Source organism: Physeter macrocephalus, unplaced genomic scaffold (assembly GCF_002837175.3).
Source record: "Physeter macrocephalus isolate SW-GA unplaced genomic scaffold, ASM283717v5 random_166, whole genome shotgun sequence".
Lineage (NCBI taxonomy): Eukaryota > Metazoa > Chordata > Mammalia > Artiodactyla > Physeteridae > Physeter > Physeter macrocephalus.
The window spans coordinates 5,553-28,182 of record NW_021145466.1 but is presented as its reverse complement, the minus strand read 5'-3'; the positions used below and the strand labels follow the sequence as shown (position 1 = coordinate 28,182).

The 22,630-nt window shown below is 57.6% G+C and overlaps 2 protein-coding genes across 15 annotated transcripts; both read left to right on the top strand.

Annotated features, from left to right (window-relative positions):
* Nucleotides 1-127: 127 nt before the first annotated feature.
* Nucleotides 128-10,445, top strand: ADAM15 (ADAM metallopeptidase domain 15). Of its 13 annotated transcripts, none has more exons than XM_028484502.2 (23): nt 153-308; nt 1,506-1,612; nt 2,250-2,326; nt 2,730-2,808; nt 2,985-3,061; nt 3,154-3,346; nt 4,137-4,202; nt 4,285-4,353; nt 4,431-4,600; nt 4,752-4,836; nt 5,289-5,437; nt 5,522-5,696; nt 5,944-6,036; nt 6,166-6,470; nt 6,557-6,758; nt 7,025-7,102; nt 7,553-7,625; nt 7,836-7,974; nt 8,380-8,449; nt 9,084-9,155; nt 9,565-9,636; nt 9,903-10,027; nt 10,171-10,445. In XM_028484502.2, the coding sequence occupies exons 1-23, from the start codon at nt 230-232 to the stop codon at nt 10,238-10,240; spliced, it is 2,625 nt and encodes an 874-aa protein (XP_028340303.1). In that variant the 5' UTR covers nt 153-229; the 3' UTR covers nt 10,241-10,445. The 13 variants fall into 13 exon arrangements, 12 of the variants coding, with proteins under 12 accessions (XP_007108955.2, XP_028340303.1, XP_028340302.1 ...); XM_028484501.2 differs by having other exon boundaries at nt 9,081-9,155; XM_028484503.2 differs by having other exon boundaries at nt 155-308; nt 9,081-9,155; nt 10,117-10,445.
* A 1,093-nt stretch (nt 10,446-11,538) lies between these two features.
* Nucleotides 11,539-15,721, top strand: EFNA4 (ephrin A4). 2 transcript variants are annotated; one of them, XM_024116151.1, is made up of 4 exons: nt 11,539-11,726; nt 13,841-14,136; nt 14,545-14,613; nt 15,004-15,721. In XM_024116151.1, the coding sequence occupies exons 1-4, from the start codon at nt 11,614-11,616 to the stop codon at nt 15,138-15,140; spliced, it is 615 nt and encodes a 204-aa protein (XP_023971919.1). In that variant the 5' UTR covers nt 11,539-11,613; the 3' UTR covers nt 15,141-15,721. The 2 variants fall into 2 exon arrangements, with proteins under 2 accessions (XP_023971919.1, XP_023971920.1); XM_024116152.3 differs by having other exon boundaries at nt 11,546-11,726; nt 14,548-14,613.
* Nucleotides 15,722-22,630: the final 6,909 nt, after the last annotated feature.

Sequence of the window (22,630 nt, the reverse complement as noted above, 5' to 3'; positions counted from 1 at the left end):
TGCGGGAGTCGCAGTCATGGGCTAGGTCCACGCCTCTTTGGGACCCGGCGCGCTGTGGGGGCGGGGCCTTCCGAGGGCGGAGCCTGGTTCTGGGGGGGGTGGGAGGGGGAGGGGCGGGGCCTGGTGGCTGCGCCGAGCCGCTAGGTGAGCGAAGCAGACCCGGCAGCCGCGGCTCCTCGGCACTCCGCCCAGCACCTGCTGCCCTCGCCCGACCCCGGGCGCCGCTGCCATGCGGCTGGCGCTGCTCTGGGCCCTGGGGCTCCTGGGGGCCGGCAGCCCTCTGCCCTCCCGGCCGCTCCCAGATATAGGTGAGTACCCTGCCAGCAGTGGGCCGGGGGGGCGGACTGGGAGGACGCGCAGGGAAGGCGGGAAGCACTGGGGTCCTGGGGTCGGCCGGAGACCCTGAGATACCCCAACCAGAGTGCAGCCCGCGCTGGTCGGCTGTCCTGGGCCGAGGGCCCAGAGACTGGGCGATGGAGTGGGGAGGGAAAGAGGAGGGATGCCGGCGCCCCCTACTCTGTCATCCTCTGCGCAGTCCCCGCGGACACTTTCAGGCTCCGGGACCAGGCACCGCAGGGCCTGGCCCAGCGCCCCCTCAGGATCGCGGTAGAGGGTCTCTGCTCCCCAGGACTGATGTCTTCGCTCCTCTGGGGCCTAGCTGACCGTTCCACCCGGTGCCAGGGCGCCGAGTAGGCACGTCTCCTAGGGTTTGGCGAAGAGGATACTTCCTGGCCCCCATCCCAGACCTGAGCGGCCAGGCACCCCTCACCCTGGTGCTGATGCCACCAGAAAGCTGGCTGAACGGGAGGGGGCCCGGGAGGAGCCAGGAGTGGGGAGAATTGGCCAGGAAAGAGGCTGGGACACCAACTCCTCCTTGGAACTTTCACTTCCCGCTGCTGTCTTGGTCTGGGGGCCGAGAGGGCAGGCGGGGGGTGGAGTGTCCGGAGGAGAGAGGACCATTGTGGGGATGGGGGGCGGACTCCGGGAGGAAGCGGAGGCTGTGGGGAGCGGGTGTGCCTAACTGGGCATGAGGGGTATTTAGGGAGGGGGTGTTTGCAATGCTCACCCAGAAATGGGCGTTCCCGGCATCTCTGATGTGAGGAAAGGGAGGGTGAGTGGGCACCGGGCCACAAGTCTTCGCCCAGTCCTGAGAGGGGGCGTTCCTGGGGGGGAGGTAGTTGGGAGGGGGTAGGAACAGGGGGAGGGTCCCTGTGAGAACCTGGCATTGGTCTGAGGGGGACAGGGGGGGCCACAGACTGGGCAAACTGAACTTCTTTCTTTGGGGACTTGTGGATGGGTTGGTGGGATGAAAGGGAAAAATTGGAGAGAAGCCCCCGCCCCCTCCCTCTAGTATTCTTCAAGTCCCAGCATGCAATGCAAGGGTCCTTCAAGCAAAGAAGGGCCTTGATGTGCTGGGAGCCAGGTGGGTCAGAGGGCACCAGCCATCCCCAGCCGTGGTGCTGATTCTCTCAGCACTCTCTTGGGGTGTCCTGGGAACCCTGCAGGTGGCACTGAGGAGAAGCAGGCAAGGCCAGAGAGGGCCCTGAATGGGTCTTCGGAGCCCCAGATCCTTCAGGACAACCTCACGCTCAGCCTAGCAGAGGTACTTCAGGTGAGCCTCTCTCTCCCCTCGAATAAAGAAATACACCCGCACCACCCACCACCCTGAATAATCAGGTGTCTCCAGGCAAAGACTGGCTGAGGAGTGGGTGAATGGACCTCACTGTAGCATGGCCATCCCAGGTCTGGCTGCCTCTCCCTCCGCACCCCAGCACCTGGCTTCACTTATCTCGCTCTCCCCTCTGCACACACATCTATCTGCCTCAGCCCCACACAACCCTTCCATCTCCACTGGGAAATTCTGAGGCCAAACTTGCTTTCTTGGTCTCATGTTGTCAGCTTTTTCAGTGGGGAGACTTGGAGGGGGTCAGGGCCTCACCAAACACCCTCCCCTCCCAATTCTAAAGCTGAGTCAGAGGAAGGGCTGGGGCCTGCACTGGGTCCTCCATGATGCTTCCTCTCTGGGCAGGAAGCCGAGAAGGGGCGGCTCGGATACCTTCCTTGACCTCCCCACACAACCCCCCAGAACAATACCCCAGGCCAGGCAGGGCTTCCTGGCCCCTCCCTCAGGATCCCCCCACCAATGATCTAATCATTGGTGCTCTCCTAAGGGCCTGAGGTTTTCTGGTTAGAGAAGATAGGAGTTTCAGACAGGGCCAGGGAGGTGACATGCCCTCTGGTGCCCACAGACCAGTCTGCCTGAGGCTTTGCGGATCAAATTGGAATTGGATGGTGAGAGTCATATCCTGGAGCTGCTACAGAATAGGTAATAATGATAGTGGTAACATTAACAATAACATGGCTAACAACTTATATAGCATCTACGATGTACCAGGTACTAAGAGCTTGAACTCATTAAATCCTCATAACAACTCTATAAGGTAGATACTATTATGTATTATTATTGGCCTCATATATGAAGAAGTCAAGGCACAGAGAGGTTAAATAACTCTCCCAAGGTCACACAGCTAGTGGGTGGTGAAAACTAGATTGGAACCCAGATAGCCTGACAGAGATTGTGGCCCAACCACCATACTCTGCTGTCTCCAGGGGAAGCGGGAAGCTTGCGGGGATTGCCCAGCCCCCCGCCACCCCTCTACCACCTCCAGGTCTCAGGCTGTCACTGCACCACCCTGGGAGCACTGCCCTCCTTCTTCTTCATTCCACAGGGAGCTAGTCTCAGGCCGCCCAACCCTGGTGTGGTACCAGCCTGATGGCACCCGGTTGGTCAGTGAGGGACACACTCTGGTGAGTCAGGTCATCTTGTGCCCTGTTTCTGGCCCGAGGGAAGAAGGAAAGGGGCAACTGGAAGGTGCCATCTCTGGAGAATGGGAGGACACTGCCTATCCTCACCCACAGGCTAGCCTCCTGGGCTCAAACCTTGGCCTGGCCTTCAAGTTGGCACTCATGTTTCTCTGCTGTAGGAGAACTGCTGCTACCAGGGAAGAGTGCAGGGCCACGCCAACTCCTGGGTCTCTGTCTGCACCTGCTCTGGGCTCAGGTACAAGGGGTGGATTCCGTGAAGGTGGAGAGAGTGAGTGTAAACGAGGCATGGAGCTGAAAAGTTTTCTGACTTCCTGCATCTTTGCATAGGGGCTTGGTGATCCTGTCCCCAGAGAGAAGCTACTCCCTGGAGCTGGGGCCTGGGGACCTTCAGGGTCCCCCTGTTATCTCCCGGCTCCAAGACCTCCTCCTGCCAGGCCACACTTGTGCCCTGAGCTGGCCTGCATCTGTGCCCACTCAGGCTCCACCAGAGCACCCCCTGGGACAGCGTCACCTTCTCCAGGTGAGGATGAATGGCAGGAGGGCTGGGCTTCTGTTGTCCCCAGGGCTGGCCCCCGGGCCCTCAGAGCTATTTGTTCACAGTAACAACTGCTCCTGCTAATGGAGCAATTTCCCAGTACCAGGCACTTTGTGAACATTATCTCCTCTACTGATCCCAGCAACCCTGGGAGGTAGAGGTGCTATCCGTAGCTCTATTTTAGTGAGAAAACTGGCTCGGAGAGGTTAAGTGACTTGGCCAAGGCCATTCAACTAATAAATGGTATATCCAGGATTTGGATGCAGGCACTTGACTCAGACTCCTCATCTGTCTTATGATCCAAATGCAGAGAGCTCTCACTTGGATATAGCAAATACATAGTTACTGACCAGAAACCAATAAGAAGCCAATTTCCTAATTTATTCAATGGGGATAATAAAACTACTTAGCTTATAGGAGTACTGTGAAGATTAAATAAATCTATATAAATACATATATATATGTAAATGCTTAGAACTCTGCCTGGCATACGTTAAGTATTTGATGGTGTTGGCTATTATTATTTTTTTTTAATTTGGAAAAAGCACTGAATTTGAAGCCAGAAAAGCAGGGCTCTACTCCCAGCTTCTAAACCTATTCTTTGTCTATCTTGGGCAAGTCCCTGGCCTCTCAGGTTCTCAGTGGTTCTCTGTAAAATGGGCTCTTCACTCTCGTTTGACCACACAGAGTGGTTGTGGACACAGGCTGGTCAGCCCTGCGCGGCTGCTGGCGGTGAGTGGTGGGTGTGCCTGATGCGCCTTCCTCTTGTCCACAGTGGAGGCGGGACGTGGTGACAGAGACCAAGATTGTTGAGCTGGTGATTGTGGCTGACCATTCCGAGGTGAGCTTGCTGACCCCTGCAAGTCCTCCCCTGACCTCTGCCTGCCCTGCTGCCTTTCACGGTCACCTCTCTTGATCCACAGGTCCTGAGGTACCGGGACTTCCAGAGCCTGCTGAACCGCACCCTGGAAGTGGCCCTCCTCCTGGACACAGTGAGTATCGGACCCAGCAGCATCCTTATGGCCCCTGACCATGGGAACCCCTCTCCTGAGCCCCAGTTCTCTTTCAGTTCTTCAGGCCTCTGAATGTCCGGGTGGCGCTAGTGGGCCTGGAGGCCTGGACTCAGCGTGACCTGATAGAGATAAGCCAGCACCCAGGTCTCACACTAGACAGCTTCCTCCGCTGGCGCCGGACAGACCTGCTGCCTCGGTTGCCCCATGACAGTGCCCAGCTGGTGACGTAAGACCCCCCAGGCTCAGCCAGCGGTGCCTAGCTCTGCCCCGGCCCTGCCCCGGCCTGGCAAATTTCACATCCCAACTCCCTACCTGAGGCCCTGAAGCTCTGGCCACCTTGGCTTTGGGCCCTAACCTTTGCCCCCTCAATCCCGCAGTGCCACGTCATTCTCTGGGCCCATGGTGGGCATGGCCATTCAGAACTCCATCTGTTCTCCTGAATTCTCAGGAGGTGTGAACATGGTGAGCTGTTTCCACGTCTCCTCCCCATTCCCGTTCAGCTCTTCCCAAATGTGGTACCATGTATTCACTGAAACCCCCAGCAAAGTTACCAACCCCAAAGCTGAGGGTATAGAGGGCCGGGGTGCATGACGTGGCCTCTGCTGTCAGGATACCCTCGCCTGTGGCCAGCTCATTAGTGTCTTCACCTATGAGCTCTTCCCATTTCTTGGGGGAGGAGGAGGTAGCTGAGGCCCAAAGAACAAAGGTGCTCTCCCAGGGCCATATAGTTAGAGAGGGGTAACAGAGGTGAGCTAGAACCCAGGTTTCCTGCCACCCAGGCCCAGGCTCTCCTCCTACTTTAGAAGCACTTAAGGAGGGAGGCGGTGCTTTCTCAGTGCCCAAGAGGTCAGATGGGAGAGAAGAGGAGGAGTCAAGCTGGTGCTGGACCTGGGGTATCCCCTCCCCAATGACAGGACCACTCCACAAGCATCCTGGGAGTCGCCTCCTCAATAGCCCACGAGTTGGGCCACAGCCTAGGCCTGGGCCATGACTCACCTGGGAACAGCTGCCCCTGTCCAGGTCCAGCCCCGGCCAAGAGCTGCATCATGGAGTCCTCGACAGAGTGAGTAACTGCAGGATGGAGGGGGCAGGGGGCAGGGGGCAGGGAGACGTCCGCAGCCCCAACCTTCCTTGCCGCCATCGCCAGCTTCCTGCCAGGCCTGAACTTCAGCAACTGCAGCCGACAGGCCCTGGAAAAAGCCCTCCTGGGTGGAATGGGCAGCTGCCTCTTTGAACGGCTCTCCAGTCTGCCCTCGATGGCCAGTGTCTGCGGAAATATGTTGGTGGAGCCCGGCGAGCAGTGTGACTGTGGCTTCCCAGATGTGAGCCCCTCACCCAGAGCCTTGCCCCACTCACTTCTGTGCCCTCACCCTGGCTCATCAGCCGTCTCCAATCCTCAGGAACCCCTCTCCCCACCTCCCTGTCTGCGGGGACTGCACGTAGATTGTTGGGCTCTGGCCTTCATTTGCTGTGTGCATCCTTCTGGGTTCAGGCTCTGGGAGGGGGTTAGGGCAGGCTCTCAGGCCCAGCCTGCTCTGACCCTTGGCCCCTCTGTGCCCTTGCCCATAGGACTGCACTGATCCTTGCTGTGATTACTTCACCTGCCAGCTGAGGCCAGGGGCACAGTGTGCGTCCGATGGACTCTGTTGTCAAAATTGCCAGGTGGGCACAGACTGGACTGGCCGCCCAGAGCTCACCTGCCAGGGGCCAGTGTGGAAGAGGTCATTCTGACTCCCAGGGCCTGGCTGGATTTGCCCAGCACCCACATTGATGCTTACCCACCCTCCACAGCTGCGCCCGGCTGGCTGGCAGTGCCGCTCTACCAGAGGTGACTGTGACTTGCCCGAGTTCTGCCCAGGAGACAGCTCCCAGTGTCCCCCTGATGTCAGCCTGGGGGACGGTGAGCCGTGTGCTGGTGGACAGGCTGTGTGCATGCAAGGACGCTGTACCTCCTACGCCCAGCAGTGCCAGGCTCTCTGGGGGCCTGGGGCCCAGCCCGCCGCACCACTTTGCCTCCTTACTGCCAACACTCGGGGGGACGCCTTTGGCAGCTGTGGGCGCAGCCCTGATGGCAGCTATGTGTCCTGTGCCCCTAGGTAAGTGAGGGAACCTGGCTCCTCCTCTGGGTTTGTGGGAGTCTTGGCTCCGCCCCACTTACCCTACACCTCCTCTCTAACCCCAGAGATGCCATTTGTGGGCAGCTCCAGTGCCAGGGAGGGAGGGCCCAGCCTCTGCTGGGCTCAACCCGAGATCTTCACTGGGAGATGCTGGAAGCCAACGGGACCCAGCTGAAATTGAACTGCAGCTGGGTACACCTGGACCTGGGCAACGATGTGGCCCAGCCCCTGCTGACTCTGCCTGGCACAGCCTGTGGCCCCGGCCTGGTGAGCAGCCTAGGTGGGCAGCACCAGGTGGGGAGGGATATCTGGACTGCTGCAGGCAGCGCCCAGGCCTCACTAGCCACCGGTGAAGAAGGTGCAGACTCTGAGGGGAGTTCAGATTGTCACTTCAGATGGAGCAGAGTCCCGTCATCCTCTGAGCCTTGGTTTCCCCATCTATAAAAACGGGGTGGGCTTCGTCTTTGTTGGCCTTCCAGTGCCAGTAAAGCCCTAGAGAAGGGGATCTTTGCTCTTCTCTCGCCATCGGGCAGGTGTGCATCGACCGTCAATGCCAACCGGTGGAGATCCTGGGAACACAGGGATGTCGAAGCAAATGCCATGGGCATGGGGTGAGTTGGCATGGGGGGAGATGAAAGGGGAGCAGGGAGCCTCTGGGAAGGAAAAGAATGGTGGGCTTTGGAAACAGACACACCTGGGTTCTAATCCGTGCTCTACCACATCTTAACTGTTAGATCCGGGGCAGGTTATTAACCTCTCTGAGCTCAGTTTCCTCCTCTAACTAACGGGCATAATAATAGTACCCACTTCCTGGGGGCACATGAGATGAGTATGAAAGCTTCTAGCACAGTGCCTGGCAGATAGAAGGCACTCACAATGTGAGTTCAATCTAATTTTCTCTGGCACAGATAAAGAGTCTCTCTCCAGAACGCTGGCGCCCTCCACACTATCATTCTCAGCACGCCTTCCAGTTTTGGACATCTGAGATCTTGAAAAGCTGGGGACAGGGAAACACGGCCCCAGAGGGCACAGCTCCTCACTGTTCAACCTGTACCTCCTAGGTCTGCAACAGCAACAGACACTGCCACTGTGAGGAGGGTTGGGCGCCCCCAGACTGCACCACCCGCATCAGAGGTAGCATGAGGTGGGGGACAGGGGCAGCTGAGAGGGCATCCTTCACTGCCCCTCTTTTTCTGACCCCTTCGCTGCTGGTTCCCTGACTCTCTGTGACCCCTGACCCCTTCACCTTCTCTGATCACCTGACCTCACTCCCTGACCCCCCCACCTCTTCCTGGGTGTAGAATTCTTAGCCCTGCCCACCTTCAAACCTGCCTTCACCCACAGCAACCAGCTCCCTGACCACAGGGCTGCCCCTCAGCCTTCTGTTGTTGCTGGTCCTGGTGCTGCTTGGTGTCAGCTACTGGCACCGTGCCCGCCTGCGCCAGCGACTCTGCCAGCTTAAGGGACCCAGCTGCCAATACAGGTACCAGCCTCCCTGCTACCAGCTTTCTCCACAGCTCTGTTAAGGACAACAGCTCTGGAGCCCCACCCCCGCCCCTGGGCAGCCCCTGACACCTGATTCTGAACCCAAGCCCCCCAGACCACACCCCACACACATCTCCCTTCCCAACATGTGCCCCATTACCCTTCACCTCACATGTAGACCCAAGTGGGGAAGCTGGGGTGCTAGGATCATTTCTCTCCAGGAACCCCAGTGCTGAAGTGGGGCCCTCCCTCAGGCTGATCAGCTTTCCCTTCCCACTTCTGATTTGGCCTACATCGTGCTCCAAGGGGCCACAAAGGGTTAAGCCCACTCAAAGGCTGCAAATGGGTGGAGAACAGGGTCTGAGGCTGGGCGCTCTCTCTCCTTGCCTTTCTCCATGCTCAGGGCAGCCCAGTCTACTCCCCCCGAACGCCCAGGACCCCCGCAGAGGGCTCTGCTAATGCCAGGTGCCAAGGTAAGTCTGCATGCCAGAGGAGAGAGGGCCCCGTCCTAGCCAGGCATCCAGCTTGGGCCCTGTGGGGGGCAGGTATTGAAGGCTCTAGACTCAGAGAAAGACTTGCATTGCCCAAGAGTCAGTCAGAGGAGTCAGGGCCAGCCCTCCCCTCCCGTCCCCTGGCTGCAGGCTGAGAAGCAGAGTCCAGCCTGGACTGGGGAGGGGAAGTCACCTAGAGGAGGGAGTGCTGTGCTCTTAGAGCTGGCCTAGCCAGTGGCTTTGAAAGGTGGGTCTACCTGTGCTCCCAGCAGTGATGCCCCCTGGAGGGCATGAGGGGGTGATGCTCAGAGTGGCCTTAAGTGTGCCAGGACCTGATGTGGCCCTGGTCACCATGTGTAGAAGGGCTGGTGAGTGCCCCTGCCCTGAGCCCTCTGGATCTGATGACAGAAGTGTGTGTGTGGAGGTGGTCTGCACGCCCACTCCACCACTTGGCACCCCCTCTGCGTGAAACTGAATAACCGCATGCACAGCCCCCACTGCCCCCGGGGCCCTGGCTGCCCATCCCCGAGCACTAACACCTCTCTGCCCACATCTGTCTCTCTGCTCCCTCTCCCCCGCCCACTCTGCCTGTCTGCTCCTCCTGCTCTTTCAGCAGGCTAGTGCTCTTGGCTTCCCGGCCCCTCCCTCCAGGCCGCTGCCTCCTGACCCTGTGCCCAAGAGACTCCAGGTAAATCTGGGCCAGGCCCTACCCTGGCCCAGGGCAGGTGGGAGGCTTGGTGCCCAACTGCAGTTCTCCTCCCTGTTCCCTGCCAGTGGCGCTTTTCACTAGGGGACCAGAGTGCCCCTCAGCCTTCAGACGCTCCCCAGAAGTAGCAAAGGGTGAGCCTCCTGCCTTGGTTTCTACCACCATCTGGTGGTCAGTGGTGGGACTGCAGTCTGCCAGGGACACCCCAGGTGACCCACACCTTTCTCCCCTAAGGCATCTACTGGCATGCACTCAAGCCCCATGCGCATGCCCCCGTTCTCTCCTGCCCCCTGGCTGACTTTGCATGTTGACCTGAACCCCTCGGGAGATCCACTGCATGCCCACTGCTCCTGGCTGTGCTCTCATAGTCACTGCCCCTCTCTCTGTTCAGGCTGAGATGGCTGACCGACCCAATCCCCCCACCCGCCCTCTGCCCGCTGACCCGGTGGTGAGGTACCCGAAGGTAACAGTGGGGGGAGAGAAGGGCACAGCCTCTCCCCCCACCCAGGGCTGTGGTGCTGGTAGCCTTGGCAGTGGTGCTGGTAGTAAGATGCCCCCTGTGCCTAAGGGCACATACCCCAGTGGCATCTTTAATGGTGACAGGTTTGTTTGCAGACAAAGGTGTCCTCTGGTGCCGCCCCTCAAGCTGGTGTTCCCCAGCACCAGTGTGTGGGAGGTGGGCAACATGATACCCCCTCCCAAGCTGGTCTCCTGCCTTCTCTCTCTCAGTCTCAGGGGCCCACCAAGCCCCCACCCCCGAGAAAACCACTGCCTACTGACCCTCAGGGCCAGCGCCCTTCGGCTGACCTGCCTGGCCCTGGAGCTGGAATCCCGTCCCCAGTGGTACCCACCAGGTAGGGGAGGAGGGGCGCTGAGGATGGGCTGCTGGGGCGAGTGGTCTGGGAGGACCTCTGACCTTTTTTCTCGGCCTCCCGCACCCCAGGCCTGCACCGCCGCCCCCAGCAGTGTCCTCGCTCTACCTCTGACCTCTCCTAAGGTTCCGCTGCCTCCAACCTGGACTTAGGATTTCAACAGGCAGACCCGACCCCTGGAGTCCCCCGTGGTGACTGAAGGAGCTGGAACCTGGACGCTACGGAGCAGGAGTCTTAAGACACTGACACCAGGCACCTCCACTTGCTGTCGAGCAGCACCCTGGGGACCCGCCCACGCAGTGGCATCTTGGGGTTGGGGAGTGTCTGGGAGCTGGACGGAGCTGAGGGAGGTGCGCACAGCCTGTCTCTGCAGAACTGAAATAAAAGTGAGGTCTTGGGAGCGCGCCTCGAAGTTTGCCTGCTTAGGGAAGCAGGGTCTCCCCTGCCGCGATTCCAGATCTGGCCGCCAGGAGACGCTGCGCCTCAGATGAAGACGGGATAGGGAGGGCGAGAGCCCCAAGCTGGGTCAGCGGGTGTCCCTGGGATGCTCGCGGCTTGTTTCTGCCCAGTCTGGGATGACCTTCTGCACAATCCAGTACCACAAAGGGCGCTGTACGCCCTCTGCCACCCCCAGTAGCCAAGTTCTCGCCCCCAACGCTGCGCGACCCCTTGGCGGCGACCATCGACAAACCGGCCAAGCTGTTGGACTCGCTGTCCCCACCCTCTGACCAGCGGCTGGGAAAAATGGAACTGGCTGGTGTTCTCAGAGCCCAGGAGCCGGGGCGGGGCGCGGCGGCGGCTCCCACGATTCCAAGGCCGCGCACCTGCCTCTCCCCTCCCCCACCCCACCTGAGGGTTCGGGAACAGAAGTGCTTTGTATGGGCCGCAACCACCTCATTACTTCGTCTTTGAGACTATGGCCTTCGTTCGCCCAGAACGAAGGTGTGGGGCGGAAAGGGACAGGGGCCAACCCCAAGGTGGACATCGAGCTCGCCATCTGAGGTTCTGTAAAGGGGGGGTGGGGGGTGGTCCCAGGAGGCGATTTGTCCCTTCCCTTCGCTATATCCCTAGATGGGCAAAGAAAAAGGAGCAATGGTGCCTAAGATGGCTGGACAACTTCGTGGATCCTCTCCCGTGCCTCACTTGCCTCTTTCTGGGCAAAAGGCGTGGGCCCACATTTAAATCTTCCAAAGATTTAATAAGGCTTTCTACCCTGTACCAATACAGACACGAAAAACACGACCTCCCTAAAACAACTCCTAGACAGTGGAATACGTCCCTCCTCGCCACCCCCTTGAAACGCGGTCTAGCCTCAGCAAGAGCTTGCCTAAGCTGGCGCGCGCGCTACAGCGCACAGAAGGTTAACAAGAGTTGGCTTTGAATGAAGAGGCGGAGACGCGCCCACATTGGTGGAAAGTTATCCAGGGGCGTGGCCTGTGAGTCTCAGCACCCCACCCCCCTTCCCGCAAGTCCCCCCCCACCCCCGCACTTTGTACCTTTCTCGGCGCGACTGCGAAGCGGGACGGGACGGGCCCGCCCGGGCCAGAGCAGACCAGACCCCAGGGGCGATGCGGCTGCAGCCCCTGCTGCGGACTGTCCTCTGGGCCGCGCTCCTCAGCTCCCCTCTGCGAGGGGGCTGTGGCCTCCGCCACGAGGTCTACTGGAACTCCAGTAACCCCAGGTAGCAGGGCTGAAACCTGCGGGCTCCGAGCCGGGCCTGCGCGCTCCCGGGCCGGGCGCGCGCCCGACACTCGCACTGTGCGCGGCGCCGCCTGGACCCGGCCGCGCGCCGGGGCTCCTTTGTTTGAGCCGGCGGGGGAGGAGGGAGGGGCGAGGCGTGCCCGGGGTCCCCCACCCCTGCCCGCACGCGTTGGGGGGCGAGAGGGGGACCCCAGCCCCGAAGGCAATCGGTGGGGTTTCGGAGCCGGCAGCCGAGAGACCTCGGCCTGCACTCCGAGCCCCGCCCCCCTCGCTTCTCTCTTGGTGATCCCCAGCCTCCCTACGGCCCGAGCTGGGGCGGGGGGACTTGCGGCGGGGGGGGCTTTACTCTTGTGAAAGAAGGTTACTCTCCTGCTCGCTTGGCCTTCCCTTTGGTGCTACTCTTTCTCCTGATCTCATTCTGTAACTCTGCTTTCATCTCGTCATTATTAGTCCTATTTCTGTGCAGTCTCGGCCCTGCCCTTCTAGCTGAATCAACTTTAGGCAAGTCGTTTGACCTCCCTAACCTCAGTTATCTCATCTGTAAAATGGGCTAATAATGCCTAGTACGCCGGGAAGTCAGGCGGACTGAGGTCATGTGTGTGAAAGAAGTGCAGGCTGCACAGATATAAACTATTATTTATTTCTCTCTCCTGAGCTGCCTGCCTTTGAACGTCGATATTTTTTCCTGTTTCCATCCTCCTCCCCAATTCTCCCTGCCTCCCTCTGCTTTCTCCATCTGTTTTTCTTTCTGATTTTCACTTAAGACAATCTGTGATGCCGTTTGTTCACTCACTAACATTTATTAAGCATGTACTCTGTGCCAGGATCTGTGCTAGGGTGCTGGGGGTTAGAGATAAGACCTAGGCTCTGCCCTCTGGGAGCCCAAAGAACCCCTGGGCCAGCAAGCTTTGGGACAGGTCATTACAATACCAATGCTGTGTGATAAAGAGCTATTGTTGTCCTCCAACTCTGAATTCCTCACTCTCTGTTCTAGACCAGTGCCTCTGCATCACTTGGAGGTTTTGTTAAAAATTCAGGTTGCTAGCCCCTAAGCCTGAGGTTTCTGGCTCATTCATTCAATCCACAAATATTTATTGAGCGCTGTCCTTGTGCAAGACACTTTTCCAGGCACTGGGGATGCCATGGAACAAAACGTACAAAGGCCCAGCTTGTGTTCCAGTAGGTCTGAGCTGAGCCCAGGAATCTGCATTTCTAATCAGAACTCCAGATGCAGGTGGTCTTGAGACCACTCATTGAGAGACAGTTGGGGGCCTTTCATAAGTCAAGTCGGACTCTGTGTATGGTGGGGATGCGGGGGGAAGTGGTTCATGCTCTATTTGATGCTGGAGGGGGACAGCATGTCCCAGGTTTTCCCACCTGTACTGGCTCCCCCAGGCAGGTGGAAGGGAGTCCTGAGGAGGCCAAAGATTGGGAGATATGTGGAGGGGGCTCCCCTCTTTGTATGGCACTTGATTGTCCTGGCCAAAAAAAAAAAAAAAGGGAGGTTCCCACCATCCACTCTCTCTCACTTTTTTTTTTTTTTTTTTTTTTACTATGGCATTTTTTTCAGCATTGAATTGAGGTCTTAAAAGGCAAGCCTTCCTCTTTATACATCTGTTAATGAGGATATTGTTCCCAGTCTCCATCTCTAGTCTGTGACTTCTCTGTGGGCCCAGATCTGTACCCCTTGCCTCTGTGCCCCAGCTTCTTCACAGCAGCCATCCACCTAACATTTATAAAGCATAGGTGCTACACCAGGCCCTGTCTTGGGCACTAGGGCTAGATAGGTGGGTGGCAGCTCCCACCCAAAAGCTAGGGTGTGGTGAGTGGCCTTCTCACATTTGGGCCATGTGGTTATAGGCACTGCAGTTCCTTAACCTCTCTGAACCTGGGAATCAGTTACCTCATCCTTTTCTTGCACTCTGTCTCTCAGGAGGTGTCAGTCTGGAGAACTCAGGTCTTCCTAAGCTGCTCCCTCTCCAGCAGGTGGGGGATTGGCTGGCGGGGACCATTGGGAAGAGGTATCTCTGACCCTCGTGCCCCAGGTGTGCCGTGCCATGAGCCCCTCCGCCCTCACCTACCTTATGCCTGCAGGCTGCTTCGAGGAGACGCCGTGGTGGAGCTGGGCCTCAAGGATTACCTAGACATCTTCTGCCCACACTATGAGGGTCCAGGGCCCCCTGAGGGCCCTGAGACATTTGCGTTATACATGGTGGACTGGCCAGGCTATGAGGCCTGCCGGGCTGAGGGGCCGGGTGCCTTCAAGCGCTGGGAGTGCTCCCTGCCTTTCGCTCCCTTTGGCCCTGTTCGATTCTCAGAGAAGATTCAGCGCTTCACGCCCTTCTCCCTTGGCTTCGAATTCTTGCCTGGAGAGACCTACTACTACATCTGTGAGTGAAGATGGGCACACTAGCTGCCTCCTGGGGAAGGTGGGGAGGGGAATGGGGCTACCTGCCATGGCCAGCAGTCAAGGCAGAGATCCTGAGGGGTAGGGGAATGAGAGGACTGGGAAGGAAGGCTAGGCCTAGGAGGGGGGAGTGGGCAGGGGGCCTGAGTCTAGGACCGAGTAGGGGGACATCTAAAGTGAACCAATAGAGAGGAGGGGAAAGGAAGAGGAGCCAGGAAAGAGGACATGAGTAGGGTCACAGATGGGGGCCTGGCACCTAGATGTGGCCCCAAAATAAGGAAAAGCTTTCCAGGGAACTGGAGAGAAAAGAAGCTGGGAGGGTTTGAAATGGAGTCTGAGGCATGCAAACTAGCCTGTGCTAACTTCTTCCTCCCAATTTCCCACCACCCAGCAGTGCCAACTCCGGAGAGTCCTGGCCAGTGCTTGAGGCTCCAGGTGTCTGTCTGCTGCAAGGAGGACAGTGAGTGGGTTGGGGCAGGGGAGCAACCCTTCTGGCTAGTGTGGGGCCCTCAGGAATGAGGGGAGGAGTGGGAAGACTCTGGGAGCATCAAACTCTGAGGAACCTCTTCTCCCCCCATTTAGCCTGTGAGAGCCTCCCCTCCACAAAGGGAATGGCATCTCCAGGGGCAAGGCTGTCCAAGGCCTTAGCTGAACTGGTGGTCTCTATTGGCAACTGGGAGGAGACTTGGAAGTTGGGGCTTAGAGATGATGAGGTGGTGGATTATGGGAAGGGATTGGCCAGTTCGGGAGACACCTTAGAAAGGGGTGGGAGTGAACAGGTAATGGGGAGAGCAGGAAGGAGGCTGCTGAAGCAGGAGGACCCATCAGTGCTACCCCCTCCCCCTCACAGAGCCTGAGTCAGCCCATCCTGTTGGGAGCCCTGGAGAGAGTGGCACGTCAGGGTGGCAAGGGGGGGCCGCTCCCAGCCCCCTCTGTCTCTTGCTGCTGCTGCTGCTTCCAATTCTGCGTCTCCTGAGAGTTCTCTGAGCCAAGCGGACCCTTCCTGCCACCCCCAGGAACCAGAGCCCCCCCAAGACTCCCTGGAGGAGGGCCCCTGCCCCCTACCTGAGCTGGGAGGGCCAAGCCAGACAGACAAGATGGAATAGTGATGGGGGAGGTCAGAGGGTCTGGGGTGACCCTTCCAGGTGCCAGCCTCCTCATCACAGGCTGAAGAGGAGCTGCAGGGGAGCTGCAGACAGCACTGGGCACCCTGGAACAGAGGCAAGACAAACATAGGGTCTCTGTCAGATGCTTTGATATTCTCATCCCATCCCCCAGGAAGACTGGGATTTGATGGGATAGGATCCTTGAGCCTGCTGGGGGCCAAGGCCGAAGACCTGGGGACAGGTGATTGCTGGACCAGGTCAAGCAAGAAGCCCAGGCTTGCCATCTGTGCCCAGTGCCCTGTGGGCCTCTTCCCTGGGGCAGCACCTTTCCTCCCCAGGGGGTCACCCACTTGTCTTCTGTGAAGACGGACTTGCCATGAGGTCGAATTTCATGCCAATTTGTATTTTTATAAGTGTCTGGACCAAGCCTTCAATAAACCACCCATCTTTTTGTTGCTTTCCCCAACCTACTGCCCTCTGGCTCCTTCCCTGACACCGGAGGGGACTCCCTGCAGCCTCTGCTCTCAGCTTGGCTTGGCCTGACCTCCCTGCCAGCTGTGCCCAGACCATCCATGCCAGGCCTCAGTAGGCACCCTCTGGGCAGTGTGGGGTGGGTGCCCGCAGCAGCTGTGGAGCTTGGCACCCTCTACCACCTCCCTAGCTGGCTTCCTGTGCTGGGGAGGGGACAGATGCTCCTGATAGCCCACCCACTTGGGGCACTGCGGAAGCTGTGGTAGCACCAAGCAGGGCATTGGGGCAAAAGCAAGGGGTAGTAGAAAGACAGCACCTGGGTTTCAGAATGCCTGGGTCCCAGAGAGCTGGACGTCCCTCCCCTTCCCCAAGGGCAGTCTGGGCGGTGCCTGGCCTAGAACTGGGAAGGTGGGGTCAGATCAAAGCCTCCTTCCCCAGCGGCCTCTTTGTTCTTCGCTTTTATAAGGAGGAAGAGGTGGGGCCGAGGAGGGAGGGCCCCCTTTGCTCTCAGCCTCACTCGGTCTCTTCCACCTCAGGCAGGCAGAGGTGGCAAGGCTATGATCCACCCCAAGACTAACCGGGGGTCCTCTTTCTGAACGGTGTCCTGGGTGCAGCCAGGAAAGGGGTGCCCCTTCCCCCGAAGCTATGCTCTACCCGCCCCGGTGCCCCACACAGTCTGCACTGGCACAATGCCGGCCCGCCTGGCACCCAGCCAACGATCGATAGGTGGATGTTGTGCTGATTAGCTCGGCGGGGCTGCGGCGGCTAGAGGCGGCGTGTGAACATGCGCGGGGAGGGGGGTGCGCCGCGGAGGGTGCTGGGGGTCCAGAGACTGACAGACCAGACCGAAGTGCTGGAGACTGCGAACCGCTGCCCCACCCCCTTGCACACCTGGGTCGGACCCCGGTCCCTCTGGGTTGGTTCCATTGCTCTGGCTGAGGCCTGGGATGGAGGACAGCGCCGCGGACGGAGCATACATGAGTGGACCCTCCCGCCCCCAATTCAAGGCCACTTTCATAAAATGCCATGTCTGTAGGTACGTGTGCCTGCGTGTCAGGGCCATCACCCCAAAACAAGATCCTTAGCGGGGGCGAGGGGCTGGAGTGGAGAGGGTGAAGTCTGAGCTGAAGCATGAGCTATGGGCTCGGTCTTCTGGTCCTGAGTTCGAGTTCAGTCTCTACTGTCATCCAGGAGGGTATCTATATGTCGCCTTGGAAACCGACTGTACTGCTACCTCCGCCCCTCTCCGGTGAAAGCAGAGGCGGCGCAGACCAGGGATGACTGGTTAGCCTGACACTGAGGACCGTGCGGCTCTCATCCTGCTCCCAGCGGCCCCAGACACCCTCTCTTCGCGGACCAAGCCGGGCGCGCTCGCTCCCGAGTCTGTGGCCGGCGCGCGGATCCGCCGCTGATAACGCATGTGCGAAAGCGACGCGGGGCCGAGTCGGCTTTCCCCGGCAGTCAGACACACGCCCTAACTCTCAGGCAGACGCGCACGCTTGACACAGACACACACCCTCGCCAGCCGCCTAAGCTCCCTGCAAGTGTTAAAGGTGGACACCTGGGCAGCCACGCACTTGGCCTGGGGGCGGGGGGAGGGGGCGGTGAAAACTCAGGCCCGCCGGCCGCAGGCCTCAAGCCAGCCCCTCCCTACGCTCACTTTCCTTACAGCCTGGGCCCTGTGCGGACAACTGTTTCAGTCCTGGGGCGCGTCTCCAGCGAGGGCCAAGTCCGCTTATGGGACCTAGACGGGCTGAAGGCTCTGGGCCCTACCCATGAGAAGTCCTCGAGGCGTGTTCCAGGGCGCGGTTCCAGAAGGCTGGGAGACCTGCAGGTGTTGGGGAGTCACCGATCTCCCCAAAGCTCAGCGGCGCTAGATGGCCAAGGGTGGGGCCCTCAATTTGTTGGGCCTGCCCTAGTTTTTTCGGAATGATGCAAAAACTCCCCTCATCTTTGCTTCACTCTGTCTTGCTGTCCCGAGAACCTGAGAGCCCGAGTCTCCGACCTGGATCCTGCTCCGCACTTTCTGGGGTTGCAAGTCTTTCCCTAGAGGCTGAATCCTGGAGTTTTGTCTTTTTATGTGACCCCACCCTCTTTTCTTCTTCCCTTTCATTAATCCCTTCCTTCCTTTCCTTATTCATTCATACAGCAAATTGTGAGCTCCCAGCGTGTCCTTCTTTCAGTCGGCCACACCAGCTGGGGTCGTCGGGGGATCCCCAGCAGTGACGCAGTTGGAGAAGGGCACTCTGGCTTCCAAATAACCAATAGAATCCCGGGGCCTGGGGCATGAGGTCATCAGTGGTGATGCCCATTGGTTCAGGCCTGGACGTGGAGGGGGTCCCCATAGCAACCGACGGTGCGTCCGAGCGTAACCTGGAGAGTGGTCTTTGCTTGTGCTTCAAAGGCAGCTTGGGTGGTGCTTGGGATGGGGGCGGGGAGGCGAGGGTGGAGCCCTGTTTCCCAGGTCCTGCAGTCCTAGCCCAGCCAAGCTCTTATTTTTCTTGAGATCGTTTTTCTCACTCAAAGTAACGGGCAGTGCCACTTAACCCAGGAAGGTTAGGAGGGGAGTATTGGCAACAGCGTTGGGGTCCTGGGTATGGAGCTGAAGGCACCCGGAATGTTAATTATGAGCTCCTCGCTTTCATCTGCATATCGTCTGCATCTCATTTGCATTCTCTTCATTTAAGGTCAAATTGGGCAGACATCTCCACATCCCCAGCTCTGTTGCCTGTCTGTATCCCAAATCTATCCCTTAGTGGCTCTCTAATCTACCTCTCAGTTGTCCAGTTCCTTACCCCACCTCTCCTCCCAGCCTCCGGTCTCTCCAGGGGTGGGAAGAGGCACAGCCTAGCTAAACGAGAAAGGATAAGAAGGCTGCCTCTCCCTCTGGATGTTTGGTGACAGATGGGGAGGGCTGGTCTGTACTGCCTAGAGACTAAATTGGCAAAGCAAATGGTGGGGGGAGGTGCCCCGGGCTGAGATGAGGGTCTCCAGGGCCAAATCACCCACATGCCCGACAGGGTGCTGGAACTAGGGATGCCTGTTTCCAGCAAGGGGTAGGCCTGCCCACCTGTCTGGTGCCAGGGCAGCTTCCTTCCTCCAATTAAGCACTAATGAGGTGTCATTAACCCTTACCTCGCCTGCCAGCCCTCAGGTGGTACTCAAATTCATGGTCTCGCACTGAGCAAAAGAAGAAGAAAGGAGGGACTTTGAAGAAGCTAAGAGGCAGTAGGGTCAGGAGACCAGCAGACAAGAAGGTGGGACCAGAGGCCTGGGTAGCATGCACTGGTTATGCTCTGTGTGCTTCTGAGGGATTCTAGGCATGGGTGTCTCACTATCTGAATGCATTTATTCTTCTGTTCATCAATTCAACAGTTATTTATTAAGCACCTCACCTATTCCTATTAACTAAATACCAGGCTGCATGCTAGATGCTGAGGATATACACTTGCATACGACAGGATTTCTTCCCTTAAGGAATCTTCAGATTACTCTAGAAGACAAACTGGCCAGCAAATAATTACAATACCAAGTGCAAATGCAGTTATGGAACTGTGCAGAAAGTGCTATGGGAGCACAGGGAAGATGGACTGTCAGAGAAGACTTGGGTTTTGAAGGACAAAGTTTATGGCATGGAGGAGTGGTGTAGAACTAACCATGCTTGTGTGTTTGACTCAGTGTATGGGTCCATGTTTAGCTGTGTTTTCAGTACTACTGGTGTCTGCCCTCCCAGAGCTGTAGGTTTTGCACCTGTGTGTATGTGTGTGAGTGTGTAGGTGTGCCTGGATTTTCTGTGTCTGGGATCCCTTCTTCCGAACACACATTGTGGTTTTATTACAGATCAGTGTTTGCTGTGAAGTTCTGGCGCAGATTAGCCTGAACCTGCCCAGCCCAGGGGAGGGGAAGTGGAGAACTGATGTTGGCTCTTTCGGAAGAGGTGGGCAGGCACCATTTTCACACCTGGGGGCCCAGACCCTTGACACCCCAAGTAGCAGCAGGCTAGCCAAGGGAAGCAAGGGCTGGGCTACAGCCTAGGGTGTGCCCAGGCCATGGTCCCCTCTGCCCCTGGCTCCTCACAGGAGACGTGGGGGTTACAGCCACCACTCCCCACCAAGATCTCAGGCCCCCTCCCCCAGCCTGTTCCTCTTCTGTCTGTGGAGGAGCAGGCCAGCTCAGGCCTGTGTGCTGGCTCTCTCCCACTGGGAGCAGATCCTTTCCAGGGGACACGAGAGGGCTGGGGAATACTAGGGCCTAGTGGGAGGCCCCAGGTACTCCACCCTGGCCCTGTGCAGCTCTCTCCAGCCTGGATTCTCCCCACCCACTCTGGGGTGCCACTTCTCTGGGTTTTGCCCAGACATAGCCATCTTTGTCAGGGAAGCGCTCAACCAATAGGCAGAGGGTAGGGGCTAGAGCTTTGGCAGTGAAGACTGGCCTGGGGACGGGTGGGGTGAGGAGATTGTGATGCTACTCAGAGACTCTACCCCAATTCCTTCTGTCCCTTTGCAGCCACTTGCTAGAAAGCTAAATTTCGGTGGCAGGAAAGAGAAGAGACTGTGGATCTAAGGACAGTTTTAGGGGTTAAGGGGAGGCTCTGGGGTCTGAGAAGAAGGTCAAGGACCCCTCCTTTCACACTGTCAAGGATGTGAGCTTCTTTTTGGCTGTAACTTCTCCTCCCCCTCATTCTATCTAATCTTTTCCTAACCCATCCCTACTCCCCAAGCCCAAGGTCACCTCTCCCACTATGATAGCTATTAAGAGAAGTTTGGAGATGGGGAGGAACAAATGAAAAAGAGAATCTGAAGCTAGTTTAGGTGGGCAGGCCACAGGATAATAATGATGATTAGGCCTTCATCAATCAAGCACCTTGTGGGTCCTAAATTCTGTGCTAAGCGCTTTCCAGACATGGATCTTAATCCTCATAACAGCCAACTCTTCGAGGAAAGGTGTTATTATCCCCATTTTACAGATGAGGAAACAGTCTCAGAGAAGTGAGATGACTAGCACAGCCAGTGAATGGTGGAAATGGAATTCGAACCGAAGCCCATCCTGTTAACTGCCAAGCCCAACTGCCTCCCTCTCAGCTTTTCTAGAAGCACGTTCAGAGGATGCACACGCACCTCCATTGTAACACCCCAGAGATGCCTCTCCACTTCAGGCTTCTGAGCTTGCTGGGCTCATTTGAGGGATCAGGGCATGACTAGAATCAGAAGTTATGACACCTTAACCCCACCCACCAAGCCCTGCATTCTAATTTCCTGTGTCCTGGACCACACATCAGTGCACCGTGTTCCCTGCTGTCAGTCATGTGTGTGGTTCCATGTCCACTCATGGACATCAGAGCACCATGTAGCCGTGTTGACACACACATCACACTTGGAAGTCAGAAGATACATGCATTGCCCTCCTTGTTGGCACCCAGGGTCCCGTGTTAGGACCATGCCAACAGGCTGCCTGCACTGGGGCACACACATGGGCCCTGGGCAAGGTGCGGAACCTGTGAATATTTCATGTCTGGAACTGGCGGCTGCCTCTCCCGCTCACATGCGTGCCTGATCCTCCCTCTCACAGGCTCCTTGTTTATTTGTTTAATGAATTATTTATCCATGGCCCCCCTTCCGTCCTGGCCTCCCCCTCCCCCAGGCCCTAGTCTCCATGATTTATTGAACACAGCTCGGTTCTGTGGTTGCCGCCGATGTCCCGGGAGCCGCCTTGGGCCGCACAGCCTGAGCACTTCCTCTGCCCTCGACCTGTTCAGCTCCCTGCTTCCTTGGCCCCAGGGGGAGGGGTGGGTGGGGTAAGGCACCACATTCAGAGAACTCCCAAGGGCCTGAGCTCAGTGCCCCTGGAGAGAACATGGCAGCCAGCAGCATAATGGCAAGGCTGAGGGTCAGAGGGAAATGTAGGCAGAGCCTGCAGGAGAGGAGAAAGAGGCCTGAGGCCCTAGAGAAACAGGATCAGCCCCATGGAGAGAACCCCAGCTTCCACAGAAGCCCTCACTCTGCAGAGAGGTGTCAGTCAGGGCCCAGGCCTTAGAGTGTTTCAAACTATAGATTGTAACTGATTAAGGGTGATACAATCAAGGAATCAATTTTCTGGGTCTTAACGAGCTTTGTACTTTATTTAATAAATTTTTAAGAATAGAACAGAAGAAAAATATGAGTGCATCTTCTATAATACGGGTAAGTATTGCTTCATGAAACATTATTTCACTTATATGTGAATGTGTGTGTGTCTGTGTGTGTATGTGTGTGTGTGTGTACTGTATTGCAAATGTAAAATATACATCTTATTGTGAGTCACAGTCAGGAAAGATTTGAGTCACTGTTATAAACAGAGGCCCTAGGCCCCATTGATGGAGGCCTGGGTCCTTCCATGACCCAGATGCCACAGAAAGAGGCCTAGGCCTCAGATCCGGTTCCAGGCCTGTAGACAGTGGCCCAGATCTTTCTTACACACAGAGACCCAAACCCTAGAGAAGTCCAGACCCCATGAATAGAGGCCTATTGACAGGCCTAAGCATTACAGCTGGAAGCACATATCCTATACTCAGAACTGCCACATACAGGTGTGCGGTTTGTGCCTGGCACAAAGGAGCCACCCAAGAAGCAGTAGAGAAGATCAGCCCAAGCTCCCTCACTAAGATAGAGAGACACATAGGGCCACCTCCCACAGAAGGAAGCGGCACCTTTGTTTTTGCACAAAGGCACCGCTTGCCAAGAGATGAACCCTAAGGACTGGGTCTGCATAGAGGCGTGGCTTTTCTAATTCACCCAAAAGCCCAAATCAGCCAGCACCTGATTTAGATAGGGGCCCAGATAGACAGAGCACCATATCCCATAGACTGAGGCCTAGGCTCTATAGAGAGTGTCTCAGAACTTAAAAACCAGAGGCTTAGACCCC

Excerpts from the sequence above, each read along its gene's own strand:
- ADAM15 (XM_055082594.1), top strand. The coding sequence starts at position 230 with ATGCGGCTGGCGCTGCTCTGGGCCCTGGGGCTCCTGGGGGCCGGCAGC. Across the intron at positions 309-1,505 it reads CCGGCCGCTCCCAGATATAG|GTGGCACTGAGGAGAAGCAG; the intron begins GTGAGTACCCTG and ends GGAACCCTGCAG. Across the intron at positions 3,347-4,136 it reads GACAGCGTCACCTTCTCCAG|TGGAGGCGGGACGTGGTGAC; the intron begins GTGAGGATGAAT and ends TCTTGTCCACAG.
- EFNA4 (XM_024116151.1), top strand. The coding sequence starts at position 11,614 with ATGCGGCTGCAGCCCCTGCTGCGGACTGTCCTCTGGGCCGCGCTCCTC. Across the intron at positions 11,727-13,840 it reads TGGAACTCCAGTAACCCCAG|GCTGCTTCGAGGAGACGCCG; the intron begins GTAGCAGGGCTG and ends TTATGCCTGCAG. Across the intron at positions 14,614-15,003 it reads TGTCTGCTGCAAGGAGGACA|AGCCTGAGTCAGCCCATCCT; the intron begins GTGAGTGGGTTG and ends TCCCCCTCACAG.